At 42.9% G+C, this 24,743-nt stretch overlaps 1 protein-coding gene across 2 annotated transcripts in view; it reads right to left on the reverse strand.

Annotated features, from left to right (window-relative positions):
- Window positions 1–24,743, reverse strand: part of CCDC83 (coiled-coil domain containing 83) — a 42,867-nt gene that overhangs the window by 12,643 nt on the left and 5,481 nt on the right. The window contains exons 2-7 of one of the 2 annotated variants that reach the window (XM_084759843.1): window positions 22,841–22,962; window positions 17,161–17,245; window positions 15,229–15,391; window positions 10,867–11,034; window positions 6,852–6,943; window positions 4,024–4,092 (exon numbers count right to left, since the gene is read on the reverse strand). In XM_084759843.1, the coding sequence (XP_084615969.1) occupies window positions 4,024–4,092; window positions 6,852–6,943; window positions 10,867–11,034; window positions 15,229–15,391; window positions 17,161–17,245; window positions 22,841–22,935 (672 nt within the window). In that variant the 5' untranslated portion in view covers window positions 22,936–22,962. The remainder of the gene's footprint in view (window positions 1–4,023; window positions 4,093–6,851; window positions 6,944–10,866; window positions 11,035–15,228; window positions 15,392–17,160; window positions 17,246–22,840; window positions 22,963–24,743) is intronic. The other variant, XM_084759844.1, reaches the window with a different exon arrangement.

Below are 24,743 nucleotides of genomic sequence, written 5' to 3' on the forward strand. Positions count from 1 at the left end.
GCCCTTTCTCCTTCTCCACAGTGTTTAAAATATCCTTCAACTCAATGTCCCTCCTTTCTACTTCCTGTGCATCTCTCTGTCCATCCTCCAGACTTCCTATCACTCTCTGTTGCTTGCTCCATCCCTTGACTTAGGGTTAATTTAATTTAACCCTGTTTACAGAAAGCTCTTGAAGGTGTGTGCTAGGGTTGAGCCTCACCGCAACCATCTGTTTACAACAAACAAAAAGTTCTTGGATAAAAGGTGTGTGCTAGGCCTGAGCCCGTACCACAGCTAGAAACAAGGTTTTCCCCAGTTCATAATCTTGGGGTTCACAATGGGATCAAATACCCTGCAAGAGGTTAGTGACTCTAGTGCCACTAGGTAGAGCCCATGTGGTTGCTGTGGTGCTGTTGCTGCGAGACCTGACAAAAGCAACTCAAAAAAGGGAGGGGCTATTTTGGCTCATGGTTTGAAGATACGGTGGCTGGAAGGGATCATGGCCAGGAAGGCGTGCTAGCAGGTGCATGAAGCAGCTGGTCGCACTGTATCTATAGTCAGAAAGGAGAGAGCAATGGATACTGCTGTGATTGGCTTGCTTACTCTTTTTTATTCGGTCTAGGACCCCAGGCCATGAAATGGTGCCCGCATTTAGGGTGGGTCTTCCCACCTCATTTAACCCAATCTAGAAATTACCTCACAGATGCCTAGGGTTATGCCTCCTAGATGACTCTACGTCCTGTCTAGGTGACAGTATTAACCATGACAACTCTAAACCTGTCAACATGGTACATGATACGTGTCCAGCCTATGAAGACCATCATTTATGTCCCTGTACACGTCTGAACTCACTGCAGAATACTACTGTCTGGTTTACATTTTAGAGTGGTGTCTCTGAGTCGGTGTGAAGGAGAAAGGGAAGAATCTGGCTTACAGGAAGTAGAACCAGGTTAAGGCATTACTTACAGATAGGACACAGGACGTGGTTAATGAGGGTCTGGAGTAGGGCAGTGGCAGAGTAGCAAAGAAGTGGTTGAAGACAGGATTTCTGGTACTTAGAGAGGACTTCTGGATTTGGATACTGGAAAAAAAAACATTTGTTTGGGACCTCCAAAGTCCCAAGTTGGGTGACTACATAACTGTGGAGTCCTTAAATGGGACAGACACAGCCTGGGACCAGAAGCAGTTTCAGGGGAAGAGGCAGATGTTGTCAATTCAGGGGTCTGAGATGCCTGTGGTGAGCTTACCCAGGCTTGCAGCTGGCTGATGTGTGCGTGGGTTTGGAGCCTGGAAATGACATCATTTCTAATCTGGATGCCTTTTAAGCCTGCAACACAATTATCCTGGAGCATTTCCTCCCTGGAGTTTTGGGGGAAGCCAGCACTTCCTGTTTCTCTCTTTCTCAGTATACTAGCTTGTGTTGTTAAGTAATTCCTGAGGATGATTGAGAAGTAAATATCACAGCCCTTGAAATTCTAGGAATAGTTTTGTTGTTTTGTTGTTTTCCTTTAATCTAGTTGAGAGGAGTATAGAATTCCAAGGTCAAAAACGTTCTCCGCCTGAACTTCATTACTGACACCAGAGCTGGCTTGCTGCTCATACGTTCTGCCTTCTTTTGTTTGCCGGGTCATAAACCAGGGGGCTTTTCTTCCACTGCTTCGCTGATAATTTTTTCTTCTTTATCTTTTCAGAATTAGTCTTTCCCAGATATTGTGCCTCTCGCATTGGTGATGTGTCTCTCCCTGTCCCGGGAAGAGTGCACTCTGCATCCTATTTTATATTTGGTTATTTTGGTCTTGGAGGATCCTGATTTTTAAATCATCTGGCTCTCATAGTTTTTATATATTATTATAAGTCCTTTTTCAATTTTCTGAATTTTCCTTCAGCATCATTTGGGGCAGAATTTATTAGTGCTTGCTTCTACTCTCTTTAGTTCACCTAGCTTTTCTCTTCAATTTGTCAAATTGTTCTTAGGAATCCGTTATCTACTCGTATTAGTAAGGCTCTAAGGATGTGGTATTTTTTTCAATCACTGTGTAAATAGAACTGTTTTCATTCCAAGTTTCTCCTTTGAATGAAAGAGTAGACTGAAGTCTGTAAATATGGCATGCCAGGGCAGGAGTGAGAAAGCAGAGGGCAGGATATTTAGATTGGGGCCTCATGAATGCCACAATTGGAAACATGTACTTTTTTGCATATAAATGTCTCACATCTATGTTAGACACTGAATATCAGATGGTTTCAGTGCTCTTGTGGAAGAGCTTACTCCAAGGCGGAGGATAGCTGCTTTGCTCTGTGTTGGAAATGGCACCGAGTCCCAGGGATGCTTACTGGTACAGACAGTGGCAAGTGCTTCTTCTCTGCTCCTCTTCCATTCCTACCACCTACAGCTCGCACAGACTCGGAGCTGAGCCTCCCTGAGGCTTCCCAAACAGACTGAGTTTCTGCACTTCCCACGGAACACACAACGTCTGGACCAAATGTTATCTGCTAGTTTCACTCAACAGCTTGCTTTCACACCTGTTTATTTTGTCTGTCAGAAAATAATTGAAACCTCACCTGCTAATCTACTACATCTGTTATCTTTGTAGATGGGCTCTTTGTTGTATTTCTATAATTTTGTTTTAGAGGCCTCTTAGGAGAAACAAGATGCAGTCTGCCATCTTGAGCTACAATATAATTCACAGTTTAATATAACTGTTTCTAAACCACAATATGTGTGTGTGTGTATGTGTGTGTGTGTGTGTGTGTGTGTGTGTGTGAGAGAGAGAGAGAGAGAGAGAGAGAGAGAGAGAGAGAGAGAGAGAGACAGAGACAGAGACAGAGACAGAGACAGAGAGTGACTCATCACCTCAATGAGAAAGCATATCAATATTCATAGATATTCCTTAACATTCATTCATTTAATAGCTCCTTTTGATAAGCAGGTACTATAGATATATAATTAAAAGAATATATCCTGTTGTGGGTATTAAGGATACAGATTACGAACAGTTTCTGTGTATTTTAGCAAGAATGCAGCAATGTGAGAAAACATTGGGAAAGGAGTAGTCAGGACGCCCTGGGAGGGTTATGAGATGATCCACAAGGAAACTGGTCATCAAAATTTGCACCTAAAGGCAGAGTTAGGGTTTTCCAGGCTGAGTCGGGATGGAGTAGACATCAAGACAGTGACTTGTGTGTACAATGTGATGAAGGCAGGACAGTTGCAAATAACAAACATTATTCAGATCAAGACAATGGTAGTGTTGTGGATAAAAGGTCATACTGTAGACCTGTAGCAGTCCTTACGTGACCATACCCAGCAAGCTCCATCTGGCCCTGGCTCAGGGAGCAGGTCCTGGCTTGGCAGCTCCTGTGAGGTCTTGTATAGATGTGAGAGATCAGGGTGGAGAGAGGCACAGATGTTGCAAGGCCATCTTGATCACAGGCCAATGGCTGTGGGTTTGTTGTGGCCCACAGCACAATACCATGCAGATTAGATCAGGAGTCACCAGTGTAAGGAGAAGAGCAGAGAGCCTCCTCCAGAGCTGGAGGGTGGAGGGAGCCAGGATCCAGAGGGAACCCCATGGGGTCTAAGTACACACTGGCCATGTGCTTGCATAAGGTAATGCAAACCGTTCTGTCCTGTACATCAGGGCAGGGGGGAGGGAAAGACGTCTAAAGGGCTGAACATGTTTCCACAGGATGATGTATTTCCCCCAGTGAGTAGTTTAAATTAGGAGTTGAAATGGTCCTTTAGCTTTGCCAAGCACCCAGCAGGAGGCAGGCGCTAGCTTGGTTTTAGGATACAAAGAAACTTGGCACATTTGACTATACAGCGTGTCTTAAGCCCCCAAGTTATTTATGGCTATTATTGAGATTATTTATGGCATTTGTTGAATAACAATAGTAAGATTAGGTCTTTACTTGGATATTTCTTTTATGTCAGTTAAAAATTCCATGCTTGTCCTATGACTCCAGTGGAACAATTAAAGATCATTGCCAGTTCAAAAAAATAAGAATAAAAAAATAAGGAGAATGATTTTGATACATTCTACTTACTTCTTTTTTGAGCCAGTCGTTTTCCCATATCTCCCGATAGTTGGTGCTGTCAATGAACCTTACAGCATTCTGAAAGAAAAGTTCCACGTGAAGGAAGAACTGTCGCAAAGTGACACACAATGATAGCACTGACAGGACAGAACTTATCGACACCTTCCTTTTAGTTCTACTTTGAACTGTATCCTCGTCCATCCTGGTATTTACAGTCTTACCCACAAGACTTTTATGGTGGATCACACAGTGTTTCTTAGTGAGATGATTTCATATGAATATCATGTTTCAAATCCAATATTCCCAAACCTAATATTACTAAAAGGCAAAATTCTCTTTTTAAAATAAATTTTTAAGATTTTTAAGTTCGATCCCAGCGCTCAAGTGAAAAAGCCAGACACCTGTGTGCGATGGCCTGGTGGATAAAAGCTGGACGTAGTAGTGTGCTGCCATCCCAGTGCTGTGAGACAGAGACAAGGGAAGGATCCTGGGGAATCACTGGCCACACAGGCCAACTTAATCCGTGAGCTTCGGGCCAGTGAGAGCTTAGCGGATAACTCCTGAGGAGCAATACCCGAGATTGGGCTCTGACTTCCACCTGTGTATGTGCACACACATCTGTGCACACACAAGAACTTGTACATACATAAATAAGCAAAAATATTCTACATTGTAAACATGGACAGAAATAATTTAAAAGTATGTTAAAGATAAATTGTTTTACAATTAGCCAGGTGCTGTAGTGCACACCTGTAATCCCAGCACTCAGGAAGGCCCAGGCGGGCATGTTCACTGTGAGTTTGAGGCCAGCCTTGTCTACAAAGTGAATCTAGGACACCCGAGGCTACATAGAGAGACCCTGTCTTGGGGAAAAAATGATTTAAGATTTAAGACTTAAATTGATTTAAGTCTTTTAAAGTAGATTTTTCAACGAAAAAATTTTAGATCATGTTTCTTAAAGAGAAGACATGCCTTTCCTAGAAAAGTTTATATTCCATCTTTAAGCAATAACTAGCATTTCCACCACCATAAAATATCAATAATTTTTATATTATTTATTTTATGTGCATGTTTTGTCTACATGTATGTATGTGCACCACATGTGTGTCTGGTGCCTAAGGAGGGTTGGAAATGGGCATGGAATCCCCTGAAATTGGAGTTATGAATGATTTTGAATTACCATGTAGGTGCTGGGAATCATAAGAGCAACAAGTGCTTTTAGCAGCTTAACCATCTCTCTAGCCCCTGCTGTTATTTTCCTTCATAAAATATCATCTGAACAAAATCCGAACAAAACAACTGAGATTAGCTGGCTTGTTGCTTAATTCACTAACACTAGGGCAGTAATCTACTTTAGTTAAATATCAGAACCTAATGAAAAGTGGAAAATCCATGAGCCAGGACACTATCCCAGACGCCAGTTCCACTAGCGTCTCTGTGGGTGGAACCCAGGCACCACGGGAGTGATACACGAGCTGTGTGTGGAGTTTAGGTTGCAGAGCACAGAACCCAGGAAGCCACAAAAGCCAGCTAATAGGCTCCTTGCGGGGTGGGCTTTATGGAGTGATACTGAGCCACCTTTGAACGAGGTCTGAACCGAATCTGGAGAGAGCTTTGAATAGTCCTGGGGATGCGAACACAACGTGATAAGTTAAGTTTGCTTTGTTTTACTTTGCCATGGGATTTCCACGTAAACATTTTAGGTCATTTAAACTGTGGTCAGATCACTTCATGATGGATGTCACCAGGTAGTCAGACTTGGTCACCAAGTGACCCAACAGCACGAACAGAGAAACCAGTGATCGGTTTCCATATAACCCGTGTCTTTGTCCACCTGCGGATGTCAGGCAGATATAAGAGTGACACTGAAAAGCAATGGAACCAATGGGGATCTAATGAGCATTGAAGCTGAGCCACTGACAGGACTTTTGAAAATATCAGAAGCTTAAGGTTCTGAAGAAAGAGTGTGCTTTAAGTAGGAACTCCCTTTACTGAATTAGGAAATAGTTGGAATACAAGAGAAGCAATGTGTGTGTGTGTATGTGTGTGTGTATTTCAGTTAGACATTCTGTGTAAAACAAGGTAATGAGAAAACTGAGTGACTGGGAATTTTATCTTGAAACATGATCTATATCCCCCACTCCTTTTTTTTTTCTTTTATGAGACATGATTATGTCTTTGTAGCCTTAGTTGTCTTGGAACTTAATATGTAGACCAGGCTGGCCTTGAGCTCACAGAAATTCATCTGCTTTTGCCTCTCAAGTGCTAGAATGTGACCACCATATCTGGCTTTATGGTCCAAAATTTAAAAACACAGAGATGTAGAGTGTATTCTTGAAGGTTTAGATATGTAAGAAATATCTTTTAGACAAATTATATTTTACTCAAAACACTCATTCTTAATATTTCATTATAGCCATAGGATACTTTTAAAATAGCCAAATAGGAATTTACCTTGTTCCTTGTGAGATATTACTTAAATAATATCATTTAATTTTTACACTATATTTTTAAGGGAAATATAAATGGCCTCTGCTATTTACAGGAGAAAACAGAAGTGCAGAAAAATGAAGTAATGATTCTAGTTGGTGGTGTTGATGGTGTTTTCTGTTTGCAGTGCTACGAATCAATCCCAGGCTGTGCATCCACTAGCTAAGTGCCTATGGCCCAGCTCACCCTGACCTCCCTGTTTTCTTCCTGAGACAAGCCCTGGCTATTCAGATCATAATCCTCCTGCCTCAGCCTTCGGAGTGCTAGGCACATACCGCCATGCCCGCCAGGGATAAACTACATGAACGAAGAAGGGAAAGTTTTGCTTTCAGAAAATCGCCACCTACCTGCGTGGCCCATTCCTTCCTTTGGTCCAGTTGTGCCAAAGTTTCTTTGAATAGTCTCTTCCTAGATTCTTCCAGCATCTCTTTATATTGTTCTTTAAGAAGAAATGACAGCCTTAGTGGGGCTGATCTGAGGTAAAACTATGGTGCTTATAATTTTTTCTTCTTATGACTCTCTTTCCCCCTTTCTACATACTCCTCCCCCGCCCTCGAATTCTCAAGAACATATTCTTCTGAAACACCCAGTTCCTCTAATCAGAAGAAGTGCGCCAGTAATTTGCTAACCCCTTAGTCTGAGTTAGCCTAAGGCCTCCGAGAATGTCTGTGTTTTCAGAGGTTTCTCTCTCCAGAGGAAGAGTTTGAAACGATGCTTGTAGAGCATCTTTTGCATCACCCAGGTTATGATTTCACAGCATCATTGTGTACACCTGTCGCCACCTAAGTAGATTGCTAATGTTCCTGGCATGTGGGTCCCTGTGCAAGGAAGACAGAGTGAGGGGAGGGAGAAGTGGTTGGAGGCACCGACAAGGCAGAGGGACGAGTGTACATCAGAACGTATTCTTCCTGGATTTTCTTTGCTTTAAGAAAAGATTTTTTTTTTTTTTAGACTAAGTATATATGTCAAAGCACATGCGTGGAGCTCAGTAACTCTCAGAGGTGTCGGTATCCTTCCATTTTGTGTTGGAAGCAGCTCTCTTGTTTCTGCCACTATACGCATAGAAGGCAATCCTCCTGTCTCAGCTTCTCTTCCAGTAAGAATGCAAGGATTACAAATGCACGGCCACAGCACCAGGTTTTTAGTGAGTTTCGGGGATCAAACTCAGGTCCCAGGTTTGTGTGGCAAGTACTTTTACCCACTGGGCCATTTCTCCAGTCCCCTTTTCACGCTTTCTTATGCCTATAGATATCATTAGTGAAAGAGCAAAGATGAAACATTTTAAGCATCAAAAGGTGCTTAAAGGATCATGTAACCAATGCTCCTTTGAAAGGAAAGAGGAAGCATAAGTCTGCTTCTGAGAGTGAAGAGAAACAAAGCTGTGAAAGGAGGCGGGTTTGCTCCACGCTCTCAACTGTTAGCAAGCTCTTTAATGAAGATGCCGTGGAAGACACTGAGAATGTTGCCGATTAAACCCGAAAGCGATGTCTGCCCTTAGCCCCACGCATTCTCCGAAGAAAGCCAGACGTCAATTAAGAAAATTATTTCAGGTAGTGATATCCATGATAAAGTCAAACCCTCTCTTTCAGATAAGAGGAAATGTTTGAGCAGAGTCTAGCTGGGGTGATACAGTCAGCAATGAGGGGCCTGCACTTCTCCAAAGTTTAATGTGACAATAGTCAAAGTTAGATGTTAATCATAGCATCTGTGACATATACCCCTGTCAGCTGTGTTTTCAATATGTCATATACAAGATCATCATTTGAAAGTCAAGGTGTAGGGGCTGGAGAGATGGCTCAGTGGTTAAGAGCACTGACTACTCTTCCAGAAGTCCTGAGTTCAATTCCCAGCAACCACACGGTGCCTCACAACCATCTATAATGTGACCTGATGCATGCTGTATATATAATAAATAAATCTTTGGGAAAAAAGTCAAGGTGTATTTTCTCATACAGACAACGTTGAAAGTCATGTTTGCTAGATGTTTGGAAAGGTCCATAGGGCCTTATTTAACGTATTCTATAACTAATCAAAAATACCACACTAAGACTGCTCTAGACCCTAACTGCCATTCAGGGCTCCATTTCACAGGAGGAATTATATATATATATATATTTGGCATATGAAGTATTTATCTCTGGAAAAAAGTTTTCCAGCAAAATATAACAAACCTGAATCTTTGAAACCTAGACAATCTTTTTACCCTCATACACTTTAAAAAAAAATGTTTTTAATGTTTTAACTTGAAAAAGATTACATCACTTCCCCCTTCCCTTTTCTTCCACAAGCCCCTCCCACTCCTCCTCAAAGCCTCTCATACCCTGACTCTCAAGTCGATAGCCTTTTTCTCCTTGGTTGTATTTGTTTTACACACACACACACACACACACACACACACACACACACACACACAAATATATATATATATATAAATAGAAACTGCTGAGTACATTTTTGTTGGTGGCGTGTATATGGTTTCAAGGCTGACCACCCTGCACTGAGCAACCAGTAAAGGGTTTCGTCCCTGAGATTTCCTAATTCTGCTTCTCCCAGCAGCAATAGTTGCCTAAAGTTCTTTGTCTCGGGGTGGGACCCTGTAAAATTGGGGAAATTTTCTTCACAGACCAAGGCAGCTACAGCAGAACTCTGGGATCTTAGTCTGAGAGGAAGGAAATGGTGGGTCTACTCCTCCAGCAGCCAAACCCAGGCAGCTAGGGAGCTAAGCGAGTTACTCCACCTGCATCTGTACCTTGTATTTGTTTGTTTGTTTGTTTTGTTTTGTACCTTGTATTTGTACAGCACTTTTCCCTATTGGAGGAAGAGAGCTGAAAGTGAAAAGGCACTTAGGTATTTTTGTGTTACTGTTTCCCTGAACACAATACAGTTTGAAAAAAAAATATTTTGCAGACAACTGAATGTGGCAAACTGCTAGTCATTGGTGGGCAGTGTCTGAAGCTTCAGAACCTGGGTTAGGGCAGTAAATAATGGCTCTTCATGGCAACTAAGGTAGAGAGGGGAGTGGAAGCTGTAAGAGGGGAGCACTCGGCCCAGGGGTGGACAGGCTCAGGAAAGATGGGGCTGAGTAAGATTTTGTGAGGCATACTGAAGAGAGTTATGCAGGTTGGAACTAGTCTAGCTTGACATCTGGAAAGTGAGACACAGGTCTGTGTTGTCCTAGACAACATATGCTTATCCACACAGCCTGGCCTTTTCTCACTTTCGTACGGAGGATCGTGAGTAGTCAACCCTCCAGTCCAGCTGATGAAGGTTCCTTCTTTGATTCAGGCCCTGGCCCCAAAGGTTAATGCTAATTATATAATCTTTAAATACGGTCATCAACAAAGTTGCTGTGAGTCAGAACTTCAGCTGCAATCCATTTTCCATTCTTAGCATCTGGAAAAGATCATAAAACCTGGAGTTGGATGACATGGTAATTTTTTTGGCTATAAATTACCCCAAGTGGATGACAGATCATATCTTGAAGGTCCAGCTCCATTGCTGTGTTAATACTGAAAAAGCGATATTAACCTTTTACTTTGTTGTAAACTCCATATGGCATCCTATGGATTCCTTTTTCTTTAAACACACACACACACACACACACACACACACACACACACACACACACACAGTGCACAGCACAAGGGCTATTGTAAAAATTTCATGGCCACCCTTTGTAATTCAGTCAGTGCTTTCAGTAGCCACGGGCACTCACTAATCATTTGTGTGTTGAAGGCAACCGAGGAAAGTAGGGGTGTGCAGAAATCTCATCGGAGAATTTTGAGGCGCTACAAGGAGGTGCTTGGGAGGTTCTAAGTTTGTTCTGTCAAGCTGTTCAATCTATGGTGGTCGCTTCAGAGACGTTAACCTCGCACACCAATGCTTGTGGGCACCATTTTATCTTCAGGTTGTTTATGGCTCTGCTTTGGTTTTCTCACCCACTGCCTATGGGAGTCCGTGCTTTGGTCCTTTACTCATTTGACTGATCCTGTCTCAAGCTCACGGCCAAGGCCTCCTCCTCATTAGCATTCAAGGCTGACTCTCCTGTCATGGGAGTGTCTGTATACATTCTTTAGAGGATTCCTTCCCCATTTCCTGTGGCACTGCATCTGCAGGGCTTTGAGTCAGGGAACACACTGCCCATTGAGAGATAACAACTTTTCCTTTGGCCCTTGGTCCTCAATGCCCTCCCTCCCCGCTTCCGCACCCAGCTCAAGCACAGTCTCTAGTTTCTGAGGGATCACAGCTGGCTGTCTTGTTTAGCTAACAAGTGATTCGAGGAGCACCCTGGCTTTTCATCTACTAAATTCAAAACTTGCTGCTCGTCCTTTTGTTGAATTTGAGCTACCTGTGGCAACTGACCTGACATTTTCTCTGAGTTATCCTTAACGGAATCGATCTCTTCTTGTAAGGAGGCAATAAGCTGAGCATGCTGTGCGCTCCCTACATTCTTGTACTCTTCCCAATATTCCTTTTCACTGAGTTTTTCAAGAAATAGCTTCTCGGCGTCACTTATTTGTATGCGCATCTCTGTTGGAAAGAAAAACAAGACATGTGTCATTTCCGCCATCCTTGGAACCCTAATGTAGTCCAGGCCAGTTTTCCCAGAGTTGAGGTCTGGTGCTAAAATGCAAGGAACTCATAAGTACTGTATGGGAAAATTGGGGAAATCTAAACTATAAAAATTATTAAATATCCGTCATGATAAATTTAAGTACAAAATTAAGCTTTCAACCCTAAAGTAGATACATGAGTTAGGACTATGTAATTGAAAGATTATATACGTTTAGGATCCTACAAACTTAAACCTAGGATTGTTTCATAAGGGCTCCTATTTGCTCAAATCTTTATATCTTATGATGTCCTTGTAAAAATTACTTTATTTTAATTTTGTGTACAGGTATACACACCATATATGCCTTAGTTAGGGTTTTATTTTTGCTGTGTAAGATACCGTGACCACTGCACCTCTTATAAAGGCAAACATTTAATTGGGTCTGGCTCACAGCTTCAGAGGTTTAGTCTATTATTGTCATGGTGGGAAGCATGGCGGCGTGCAGGAAGACGTGGTGCTAGGGGAGCCTAGAGTTCTACATCTTGATCTGCAGGCAGCCAGGAGGAGACTGGAATTCCACACTGGGCAGAGCTTAAGCACAGGAGACCCCAAAGCCCCCCTCCACAGTGACACACTTCTTCCATCAAGGCTACACCTCCTAGTAGTGCCACTCCCTATGGCCAAGCACTGAGGCACATGAATCTATTGGGGCCAAAGCTGTTCAAATCACTACAACATGTATACCTGGTACCCAAGGAAGCCAGAAGATGGCATCAGATCCTCTGGGACTGGATTTACGGATGGTTGTAAGCCACCATGTGGGCACTGAGAACTAAGTCTGCATCCTCTGGGGGAAAAAATAACTCAAAAAGACAGGCAGTGCCCTTAACTGCTGAGCCAACTCTCCACCGCACTCTGATTTCTTATGTAGAGTGGTTTTTTTCCCCCAGTCATTACACCTCTGGGCAAAAGTGATTTCAACCTATGTTCCTTTTCAAGTCCTTTGCAGAGGATGACCTTGAACTTCTAATTCTCCCTGCTTCCCTTCTAAGTGCTGGGATTACAGACTTGCCATCATGCTTAACTGTGGGGGATGGTCATTTTAAGACCCCCGAGCTCATAGTAAGAGCTACTCTTTTCTGGCTATAAACTAGCTTTTCCAGTAAGACTACTGGTAAAATCAGATAAAGGCCAGCTGCCTGCAAACAGCAGTTCCAGGAACTTTTTCCTGAGTAACTAGATCTTTTTCAACTTCCCTCTCTCTGGAATTTCTCCCCCTTCTGTGGTTATAGCAGCCATAAAGGTAGACACCTGCTGGAGCATTTCATAGTTAGGTATCCATAGCAACCCTTGCTTACGCAAATAACCATGCCCCCCCCCCCATGCCTATAAAAACCCTTTGGCTGGAGGGATGGCTCAGTGGTTAAGAGCGCCGCCTGCTCTTCAAGAGGTCCTGAGTTCAATTCCCAGCAACCACATGGTGGCTCACAACGGTCTATAATGAGATCTGCTGCCCTCTTCTGTAAAGCACTCAAATGCAATAAATAAAATAAAATAAATTACAAAAAATAAGTGAAAAAGAAACTTTTCAATAAACGAGGTTTGATCAGAATCCAGACCTGCTTCCTGTTTCTTGTATCTCCTGTCCTGTCTCACTCCCGCACCCTTTCCCAGGTTCCCGTTTGAAAACCTCGCAGGCTGGGGCACTTAACTCTGATAATTATGCTTACTAGCCAATTGTTTGGTTCAGTCATCAAAATTCCATTTTTGACTTTTCTTTTGAAATGATAACATATGACAGAAGCACGTCTTCTACTCTTCCACATTGTAAGACCGCACAGTGAAAGATGAGTTCTCCAGCTAAATACGCACAAAATAGCGAGGTATTTCCAACATACAACCTTTTGGCCTGCCCTGGTGCATTTGTTAAGTGTGATGCTTTATTTGGTTCAGAGGCCTAAGTATAATTTTGCTGAATGTCTTTAAACATCATGGCTCAGAGCCACAAACAGTGAGCCTCACAGTAGGCTGGCTTACTCCTCACACCCCCTAGCCTGAGAGTCCCCTGAAGGCAACTTTATGCTAATCTCCTCTGCATATCCAGCCTTCTTAGACCCAGCAATTGGCTGGTTGGCTTAGTAAATGTTTACTGGAGTGATGCCCTTCAGTCCAGAGGTCTAAAGGAGCCTCGGCATAGTTTCCCCAGCGCCCCAAAGATATATCCATATGACCATACAATCCTCTACATGGACGCTTGGTAATATTGTTAAACAGTTATGAAAACTAGATGGGCAACTGTCCTCTCATTTGGCATACTGCTACTGTTTGAGCCCTTGAGGGGGATTGCTAGGTGTCCTGAGGTTTTAGAGAGAAAGAGAGAGAGAGAGAGAGAGAGAGAGAGAGAGAGAGAGAGAGAGAGAGAGAGAGAGAGATGGACATACTGGCTGGCTTACTTTGACTTTCTTCTAGTAACTTGACTTTCTAGTAACAGACACACATATGTACACAAGCATATACCCAGATTTTTTAAAAATGAAAATATAAGACCTGATAGATGACAGGCAGGTCTTGGACACAGGCAGGCAGTGTTTTGTCCTCTCTGTGGGTTGTAACTATGAAAGATACCCAGCTTGAGTTGGATTTTTATCCACTTGAATGTGTTCTAGCTAAAAGCTGAGAGGCCAAGGCTCCAGCAATGCTTCTCAGATCTTCTTGTGCACCAGCAAGCCCGCAGAATTTGTAAAAAAAAAAAAAAAAAAGCCAGTTCTGATTTACACACACACACACACACACACACACACACACACACACACACACACACGCACGCACCATCACACACACATCATGAGCTGGAGTCTGTTCCACCTCAAAACTAATTGCAAGGGACTGCCTGGCTTGCATGTAACCATCTTAGAAGTTCTTTCCTGATGCATCTGCTCTTCCTCTCTCTTCCTTAGTATAAGTGGCATTCCCTTTTCTTTGGAAGCTTTACATGTCTTGCCCTACCTTCTATTAAGTCACCCAGCTCCGTTCCCATTTAGTATGTATCCTGGTTGGGTTTTTTTTTGTGTGTGTGTCAACTTGACACAATGTAGAGTCATTTTGAAAGCAGGAACCTCAATTGAAAAAAACGTCGCCACCAGACTGACCTGTGGGGAAGCCTGTGGTACATTTTCTTGGTGATGGATGTGGGAGGGCCCAGCCCACTGTGGCTGGTATCACCATTGGGCTAGTGGTCCTGAGTGGTGTGAGAAAGCAGGGTGAGTAAGCCACGAGGGACAAGTTGGTGAGCAGTGTTCCTCCATGACTTCTGCTGTAGTTCCTGCCTTAAGTTCCTGCCCTGACTTCCTCCTGTGATAGACTGTGACCTGGGAGTTGTGAGATGGGATAAACACTTTTCTCCTCGAGTTGCTTTTGGTCATTGTGTTTTTATCACAGCACTAGAAACCCTAAGATAGCATGGTGTCCCTGTCCTTAGTCCCCTGATGCTAACAGGGCACCTCTGCTGGAGCCACTGCCAGAACGCAGTTCAGCCAGAGTACTTGGGCATCCTTTGTGATGTCACTCCCACCTCGAGGGACATTGTAAAACACGTGTCTTTTTGGAGATGCTAGCCAGAACTGTAAGCTGAAAGAACAGGAATAAAAATGCACATATCACAACTGCACACGCCTGTGCATCCTAGAGGAAGAGTATGCCATCTCTCTAACCATTTACCCAATTCTCCTTTCCCAATTCTAATCTCTCTTTCTCCAATCCAACAAGGGAGCTTGGTTCCATCAGATTGGGTGGAGGGGCATCCATGATTATATTTACTTTATCATGCCCAAATCTAAAGCAAAGCTAAGGTCAACAAAGCCCTTCAACAACAGAATTTAAAAAAAAAAAAAACCGCCCTTGTGAGGAGCTTAGAGTGTGTTTAACAGGACACCCCCGGGGCTGAGAGGCAGTGGAATTCATCTTTTATTCAGTGCCCTACCCCCCTGCTCACTTGGCTCCAGTGCCTCTGCCCACTTCATTCTTCCCTGCTCCTGCTTTTATACCTCTGTGGACCGTGGTAGACACGGTATAATCTGAAACATAGTCACAACATTTTGAACACATTGGGACCCAAAGGCATTAGCTCACAAGTACAACGTTTATGACAGTTTTCTAAGTTCCTAACTCACCTTTCAAGTTTTCCTCCTGGTCTCTTTCAAACTTCCATTTTTCCTTCATTGCTTCTTCGACATCCTCTCTCGTCACAGCTGGCAATCCTTCTTTCTTCTCCTCACTCAGTTCTTTTAGGAGATTCCTTATGTGCCAGTTCTGTTCCTCCTTCAAGCGTCTATTCTGCCATAGAAATCAGCAGCAGTTAAAAAAAAAAAACATCTGCTCAACTGCTTACACTGCTAGCCCAGCACGCGGGCACACGGCGAGGCTTGCAAAGTGAGAAAGATGCGTTCTTAACTGGCTTCAAGCTTATTCTGGCCTTTGTTGTCTACCTGTGTGCATCAAGGAATCAAAACTGACAGAACGAGTCACACGCCAACTCACCCTTCAGTAATTACCAATGAAGTCAGTGGTCCCGTTCATGAGAAAACACGAGAGCAGTGATACAAGCAAGGGCATAGGTAAATCTGAAACTTATGTACTTAGATTTTTTGGTAACTATTTTCTTTAAAAAAAAAACTATGTACATCAATGAATATAGACCTAAATTTCATTACCAACCATGTACTTAGATTTTTTGGTAACTATTTTATTAAAAAAAACTATCTACATCAATGAATATAGACCTAAATTTCATTACCAACCAGTCGATGACAGTTATAAAATGAGGAGGGCAGGCATAGCATAACATTTTTGTATGCTAGTGAGATTGAGTTGGCATCTCAAGTTATTAATTACTAATTGATTGAGTATTAATTAAGTTAATCTTAGTTACATTACCATAAAATTAAGATGTTAATCAGGATAAACAAGAAAGTCACTAAGAAAGTAACTAAAATGTAATGAAATAATAGTTAAAATAGTACACTAGACAATGTGTAACACAAAAGACAATAATGAAGGAGTGAGCGGCCTTCAAAGGGGCTACTGCGCATGCTCCACAGGTCAGCACTGAAGCCTAGCAATGTCAAGATTGAGATATCACCTTCCTGCCTTCTCCTTCCAAGCGCTAGGATTACAGGGGGGTACTGCCACACCCACCCTTTGCTCTTTGTTTTTGATGCCTCGTGTTTTTACTTTTATTCTTCCATTATTGTCTTTTGTGTTACACATTTTCCAGTGTAACCCTGTAACTACTGTGGAAGTTTCCAGACTCTGAGACGTAAATCAGTGAAAGGAGGTCTGTCTTACTGTCTCTCTCTGGATGTGATGCCTGAGGGCAGAACTTGGATCCACTATCGTTTACCGCTTACAGATGTTGTTTCTGTTGCGATGGGCATAGGCAATGTTACCTTGATATTCATATCACTCTTCTTGTTAAACATTTTAATTGCCTCGGATGTGTGTATGCGGATGGCCACATGCCACAGATCTCCACATGTGGAGATCAGAGGACCATTTGAGGGAGCTGGTCTCTCCTTCCACCGCGTGGGTTCTGTGGCTCACACTAGTGTTGCCGAGCTCGGTAGCAGGTGCTTTTACGTACAGAGCTTGTGGCCCTTTAACTGGTTTTTTACAAAATCATCCTCTCATGTCCCATTAGTTGTTTTAACAATTGAGATTATGCTGCTCTGCATGCGTTTACATATGCACGCTCTTGGAAAAGCTGAAACAAAGATTCACAGATGGAAGAGAGAGAGGCGGTGTTTTACGGTTTGGTTAAACAAGAAGTCAAAGGGTAAAGGTGACTTCCGGGGTATCCGTCCTCGTGATCTAACATGACTGAACTGACTTCCACTGACATCCTCGATACCGTGGCGACAGTAGTGGCTGCTCACCTCACATGTGTGAAGAAACCTACTAAGTTGTAAGTCAGCCGACGCCAAGCCTCCTAGGGTACATTCCTCACGATTGGCCATAGTTGGGTCACGCATGCTCAGTGCCTACCTATCACCCATAGTTGGGTCACGCATGCTCAGTGCCTACCTATCGCTCAACTTCGTACTCACCCTGTCTTGGTACTTTTGGTTCTTGTCCCTCAGCCTCTTGATGTGAAACATGACCCGCTCCACTGCGTTCTCCTTTATTTCACGCCTGAGAAGAAACAGATGTGTGAGGTTAGGTACCTCAGGGAAAGGTGATGAGGCTACATTTTAATTTTAGACTGACGTCCCAAAAGTCAGTTTCGGCATGAGCATCTCCTTCTTCTATGTGATTTTTGCTGGGCTTTTGGTTGTTTTGGAGATGGTGTCTCACTATGTAGCCCTGGATGGCCTTGAATTCTTTGTCTAGACCAGGTTGGCCTTGAACTCAAGATATCCTACCTCTGGTTCCCAAGTGCTGGGATCAAAGAAGAGCTAGTGTTTTTCACCTATTTAGTTCATTATAATATATATTGGGAGAATATTTCAAGCTTTAAAAAATTGAGGAAGTGACGGGAGGTGGTGGCGCACGCCTTTAGTCCGAGCACTTGGGAGGCAGAGGCAGGTGGATCTCCATGAGTTCGAGGCCAGGCTGGACTACAGAGCGAGTTCCAGGACAGACAGAACTGTTACACAGAGAAATCCTGTCTTGGAAAAAAAAATTGAAGGCATGTTATAGAAATAGCATCCCACAAACTCCCTGGTTTAAAAACTAAAGTATGCAACAATAGCCGAAACACTAAGAATGTAACATTTATAAATTTCCGATCGTTTCATGGTTCCTCTTGCTGTATGTAGGATATATGTGTAATAATATAAATGTATATGTAAAAAATAATTAATAATAATAATATTAAAAAGGAAAAGCCATATTGAAGCATGCTACTTTCAAAGCTTCAAAACAAAATTTAAATCAAGGCAATTAGTGACTAGGAAACAATTTCCCAGCTACAAAACAAAAAAAACAAAAACAAAACAAAACAAAACAAAAAAACCCACACACAAAAAAAACCAAAAACAAAACAACAAAAATAAAAGCCCTTGCTTTTTTTTTTTTTTTTTTTTTTTTACCATTTTTTTGCCTCTAGGTTGCAGGCAGATCAAATCTCAGGACCCGGAATTTCAAGCTGTTAGATAGAGAAACCTTCAGCCCGCTCTGTGTGTTATTATGTGGCATAAAATAAGAGATCACCCAGGAAGGGCGCACTCAGAGTGCTCACAAGTTCTGGTTGGATCTCCCGTGCTATCAGCACTCTCTCCAAAGCCTCACTTATATTTACGACCTTGGGTACTCAGGGGAGAGAAACTTAGGGCCCCCTCCTTCCAGAGGATGAGAAAACATGGAATAAAGTTAGCAAATCACACAATGGCATACTCAAAACGAAGTCACCTTGAATACCAAGACCGCTGGCTTAGTCCTGCCTGCCCGCTGACTACACGGGACACACAACTGCTTTTTCCCTTGCCTTATTCTTCTATATAAAAAAGATTAGGAGTGGGCAAGATGCCTGGCTGATGTGCTCCAGGTAAGACTGACACCCTGAATTTGAGCCCAAGACTGTGTATGTGTGTGTGTGTGTGTGTGTGTGCGTTAGCACCTGAACCCAGGACCTCATTTTCATACTACACAAATGTTCTGTCATTGCGCTATACCTCAAGACTTCTAGGTCTCATTTTTAAGGGTGAAAATTGAAAATATTACAAATAAAAAGTGACCTCAACTGTGCAGGCCACTCCCATAATTTCTGTAATATTTGAACAGTTAAATCTCAAGTTCTCAAGTATGCTGTCTCCACGTGTTGAGACTGAGCCTCTGATGGACTTAACAAGAGTAACTCACTCCCTGGCGGCAGCTGAGAACCTTCCCTGGTGAGGACCGCTCAGTGAGCAAACCGGGTCTCACCTGAGATGCGCGTACGCTAAAAATCTTTGTTCGTCTGGAACCCTAATTTAGCTGTTCAGTTTGTGTTTCTATATATCTGAAAACGTCGACAGGCTCTAATCTGGGAGCATTTAGGAGCAAATGGCTGAGGGCTTGGCCTCATGCTCTTCCTGCAGTGAACCAGGTTCAGGAATGACCTAACCACTCTCTGCAGTTCTTGGAGACGCCCAGACTGTTTTCGACTTCCTTCGCCCCCTTGTGGAAGTAGTGACAATTGCAGGTTTAACTTTGACTTTCCTTGGCTTCCTGAAGGGGTCGATTTACCAGGAAGCACTGGACTTACTTTCAGAACTGCACACACTCGCCTGTGTGTGGAATTATCTCCACTGTTTCCTCTTCTATATCCCTTCCACCAGCGCCTTAGTATCTTATATGTCATGCTGAGGGCGGAAGCAGGGGGAATAATAAACCTACACATATTACAGTCTTTTTGTTGTTGTTTGTTTGTTTGTTTTTCAAAAGAGGGCTACACAGAGAAACCTTTTCTCAAAAAACAAAAACAAAAAATCCCCCCCAAAAACCAAAGCAAAAACAAAAACAAAAAACAAAACAACAACAACAAGACAAAAAGCGCCCAGTGCTATTACAAAGCATAATGGTGCCAAGTGCTATCTTGCCACTTCCGTACCATACTTTCAAAATGTCCTGATATACATATTTCCCCTCACTGGGGAATTATCTCACTGGAAATTAAAGGATGGGAACAACTTTTTAAATTTTAAGATTTTTTAATTTACTTTTATTTTATGGGTATAGGTGTTTTGTGTACATGCATGTCTGTGCAGCACTTGTGAGCCTGGTGCCCATGGAGGTCAGAGAGGAGGGCAGATGCCCTGGAACTGGAGTTACCAATGGTTGTGAATCACATTATGGGTGCTAGGAATCCAGCCTGGGTTCTCTGAAAGAACAGCAAGTGTTCTTAACCCCAGAGCCATCTTTCCAGCCCTAAAAAAGATAACTTTAAAAAAACACAAATATTTTATTGTATGTTTTATCCAAGGTATATTTAAAAATTAGTACATAGAACAAATCAGAACAAATCAGAAGGTAAATTTGAATTTCAGAACATTCCATACTTTTCTATGTTTTTAAAAAACCCACAATACCCAAACCTATATCCAGCTATTTACACCATAGAAAGCCAAAGAAAAAGTGTAAAAGGGAAAATAAAAGCCATCACTGGAAACATTTGCTCTATGGCATCTCCAGTATCAGCTCGTTATAAAGCCATGTTCCAGGGAAGCTCCCAGCCTTATTTGCTTGCAGCAGAGTCCATGTCTGCATGGAACTGCCCGATCTGACTGCAGCGCTGTAGTAGCAGCTGCTGTCAGCGCAGAAAGCACGTGATTCATGGCGGGCATCTCAACTCTCACTTGAGTGATTTAAGTTACTATTTCCTATATCAATAAGTAAAGTAGTATCTTAGCTTTAACTCCATGAGTGTGGTTTTGCACCCAGATAGGACTCAACAGTGATTATTACACAAGTGAGTGACTCTGTTTTTACAGTATGTACGACCGTGGAGACAGTCTCATAAAATTCAGTGTTCAGGGTTTGTTAAGGAAGAACCAAGCAAAATCACCATGTGGTGCTCTCCTTCATCTCAGGCCCAGGGTTTTAACTACCTGTTCCATAGAAAAGCAAACCTACAAACTACCCATTCTACTAACTTTTGGCTTAAACATATTTATTTATTTGTATTTTCTAATTTTTAAATCTACAACTACACACACACACACACACACACACACACACACACACACACACACACATTTCTCTGTCTATATCTATTCTCAATGCAGGAAAGCTAGGAATAAAGGAGAAAATGGGAATCATTACTGAGACATGACAGCTACGTAGATTTAACATAGGTAGAAAGAACCATTTCTACCCACACAACCAAAACCCCTCCTAGTCTCATTTTCTTTGGATAATATTTTTGAAGTTCAGCTGCTCAGAGCCCAGGAACCACTCTCTACTGTGTGCTCCCTGCTTTATTACAACATGGGACAGGATGAGAAATACACGATGCTGCCAGGGCAGCCCTTTCTTGGATGGGGAGAGAGTGGACATGGCCGCTTTCCATGTGACAACAGTTCTGTTATAGGGAACACCCAGAATGAGCAAACGGTCGCCAGCAGAGCATGGGCCAGCAAGCCTTTGGATGTTGTAGTCCCCAGGATTGTTTAGCTCATTTTTTACAAATGACAGAGAACACAGGCTTGAGAATAGTCATTTGATGCCGATCACCAGCTCTTGAGAGGCTTCTAGTGTTCGCCTGCTTGCAAACCTCTGTTGAAGAGGGAAAAGACTGTCAACCCCAGGGAGAGACCATGGAGCAAGGGAGAGACCAGGCTGTGTTCACAGAGCCTGGCCTTTCTACACCGCTAAGGAGAGGCGGGGGATTCCAGGGACACCCGGAAATGCAGGAGGAGGGTGCCTGCCATGCCAGTACTTACAGGCACCTCACGTAACAGCTCTTCCCAGCCGCTGTTTCTCTGCTAGAATTCTGAGCCCTTACTCTCTGCCTTCTAAACAAGATGTGAACACAAGTGAGAGTTTCTATAGGAGGAGAGGAGTTTCTCTGACTGTTGAAAAGACAACTTTCTTATTGTAGATGCAGTCAATAGCATCACAGGGCCCCACTTTCAACCTCGCATCCATCCAGTGAATGGTTTCCCGTTCCTAATCCTAGTGTTCCACTTGCTCTGGTCCTTACACCCTGGGGTCTGCCCTCTAGCCTTCATTGTCATGTCGGCCACCTCCTGAGTACGCTTTTCCATATCCTTGTGTCTTTTCCAGAAGTCTTATTCTTCCACTAGCTTCCCTTACTGCCTTCTTCTAGAGATCAATTCACACAGCTTCCTCCACCTCGCTCTTCCAAACCCTCTGACTAGGTCACGTCCTTTTCTGTGTTTCTGCGTGTCTGGCTTCCACAGTTCATCACAGCAGGGACCAGGTGGTCCTGTGCTCCGCTGCATTCTGGGCCCAACACTTGGTCTTGTACATGGCAAATGTGCAAATATTTGTTGAATGAAAACATGAATGATTTCATTCTTAGCTGAAAATTTACTAACGCTTCTCCATAAATTCCCTAAGAAATTTCACATTACAACGCCTACCCGGTGCCAAAAGTTGACACTCACAAGCTCTCAAGAGGACATTTGTTAAAATAAGACATCTCTAGCCCCTAAGAGCGAGGTATTATGAAACATTCGCATTGTTAAAAATAATTTTTAAGCCAGGAGTTGCGGTGCATGCCAGAACTTAAAAGACTGAGGCAGTAAGATTGTCAAGAGTTCAAGGCCAAAGATTGCCTTTAAAAAAAGTACAAAACAGACAAACAAACAAAACCCAAAAACCAAGGTAGACAATACCCGAGGAATGACAGCCGAGGTTGTCATCTGGCACACAGGCACTCTCTCTCTCTCTCTCTCTCTCTCTCTCTCTCTCTCTCTCTTTCTCTCTCTCTCTCTAAATTGCCTGGATTTGATATGTAATTATTTAGGAATAATACAAGCTGGACTGTCTTACAAATGTAAAAAAAAAAAAAAAGAAACAGAAAGGTAAATAAAGGGAAATGCCCTCTCCCATTCTCAATTTACACTATTCCACAAAGTATTTTAGGAGGCAGGCCAGCAAGCTGCTATCTGCATAGACAAGACCACAACGCAGTGGAGGGGTACTGTTTCCCGTATGCTGCTTGGCCTATGCGCAAGGCACCAGGGTACGATGGCTCTAATCCATCTCGATTTTCTTGGCAGTCTTGGGTCTTGATACCTCCATTTGCATGGGGGCAGCTTTAGATTCAGACTACAGACTCACTGATAGTCCAGAAAGGCCTCGCTGACAGGCAGCTTCGCTTCTTTTGGTGGTCCATCCTGCAGTTCCTTTTTGTTGCCTTTCCCCGAGCTGTCCATGGTTCTGGTTGGCCACTAGGAGTCTACCTGAAGAGCAAACAGACACAGCGAGTCAGCTCCATCTTAGCGCCTCTACTTGGGCTGACTCTGGAAAATCACCCCTGGAGCTTAAGACTGGCTATTCTATCCGGCTGCCTTTTGTCCCCAGATCTAGAGTCATCTACAGGGGTGGAGCACCATCAAGCAGTTGGATTGTTTAGTCTGGTGAGTTCTGTGCTTAGGCCCAGATATCACATCCCTTACACACTCCACTCCATCTGGAACTTGTGAGCCACACTATTAGGTTATCCATGTATACGAATTGCCCATCATTCCTCTCAATGACCCAAAGCCCAAGTTTCTTAAGGTGTTTATTTCTCCACAGTGTTTGGCGGATGTGTACTGAGTACAGCAGCAACTCAGTAAAAGTCTGTTTTTAAAAAATCCCATTGAGGGGGTGGAAAGATGGTAAGAGCCGGAGGTCAGGGAGGACTGGGGAAAGATAGTGTCTTCTGGACATGACAGGCCCACTGCAGGAACCAGAGTGGTGTGGTTGCCTAGTCAGCAGGCTAGTCAACAGGCTATCATGGATGGTGGAGGCTCACCCCAGCTAAGGAGCTACTGACAGTTGAGGGCTGCAATGGGAGGAAGAGTCTCTTGTGCCAGTGGATGGCTCTGTACTCGTGTGTGTATATGGGCAGCACAAATTGAACGCAGTTAGGTTATAAGAAGAAAAAAGAAATGACATTGAAGTCAGGGGTGAGGAGTGGAGGGCAGGGTGGACCAGAGACAGTTGAGCAAAATATGATCAAAACACATTGTATGCAAAGAATGAAAAGATTATATTTTTAAAAGTTTTGTTCTTTTTTAAGAACCAAGATGCAAGGGCCTGAAAGAATTGCATTTGGCCGGATTTGTTGTTATACAAATCACAAAAAGGAGACCACTTGGAAGTATTTTTTAAATACCTAAGAGATTTACAAACAACTAACTATAAGGCTGCTGCTTCCTTAACTTTTCATAAGCTATAAATCACCTTTATATAAGATAATTGTCAATATTTTTTTAAAAGTGAAAATCAAGACCCACTCCTGACTGATGTTCGTATGAAATCGGAATACCTCATGAGTTTGACGTAGACACGGAAACACACTTTTCAGAGTTTAGCTTTCCTAGAAGATTCTTTTTTTAAAAAAATATTATATTAATTTATTCATATTACATCCTAGAAGATACTTTTTTTTTTTTTTTTTTTGGTTTTTCAAGACAGGGTTTCTCTGTGTAGCCTTGGCTGTCCTGGACCTGCTTTGTAGACCAGGCTGGCCTCGAACTCACAGCGATTCACCTGCCTCTGCCTCCCGAGTGCTGGGATTACAGGCGTGCGCCACCACGCCTGGCTCCTAGAAGATTCTTACCTGATTCCCACTGCCCATCCTGTTACCGATGTATCTGTAGTTTGGTATGGTGGGAAACACCTTGGGAATCATTTAAGTGGTTGGAAACCCTTTACAGTAAGTGTGTGATCGTTCTTGGGCAGTGCACAATTTCTTTGTGTCCTTGCAGCAGACACAAGTCTTGTTGAGTAAATAGTTGGGTAGGTGGACCAATCAGGCAGACAATGTGTCTTAATCCTAGACCCCATCACCACATTTTGTGTGTAGATTCATAGTCACCGTATTCAAAGGGTGGTGGAGAGCTTAGGTAAAGGACTATGTAAAGTATTTGCGTAGTGTATCACATATATAAACCACGTATCTTTTCCACTCTTCAGTTACAGGTATACATTATCTTTAAATGGCAGGCACTATACAGTGGAAGTCAGCTTGCTG

This window comes from Acomys minous, assembly GCF_964271855.1.
Source record: "Acomys minous genome assembly, chromosome: 2".
Classification (NCBI taxonomy): domain Eukaryota; kingdom Metazoa; phylum Chordata; class Mammalia; order Rodentia; family Muridae; genus Acomys; species Acomys minous.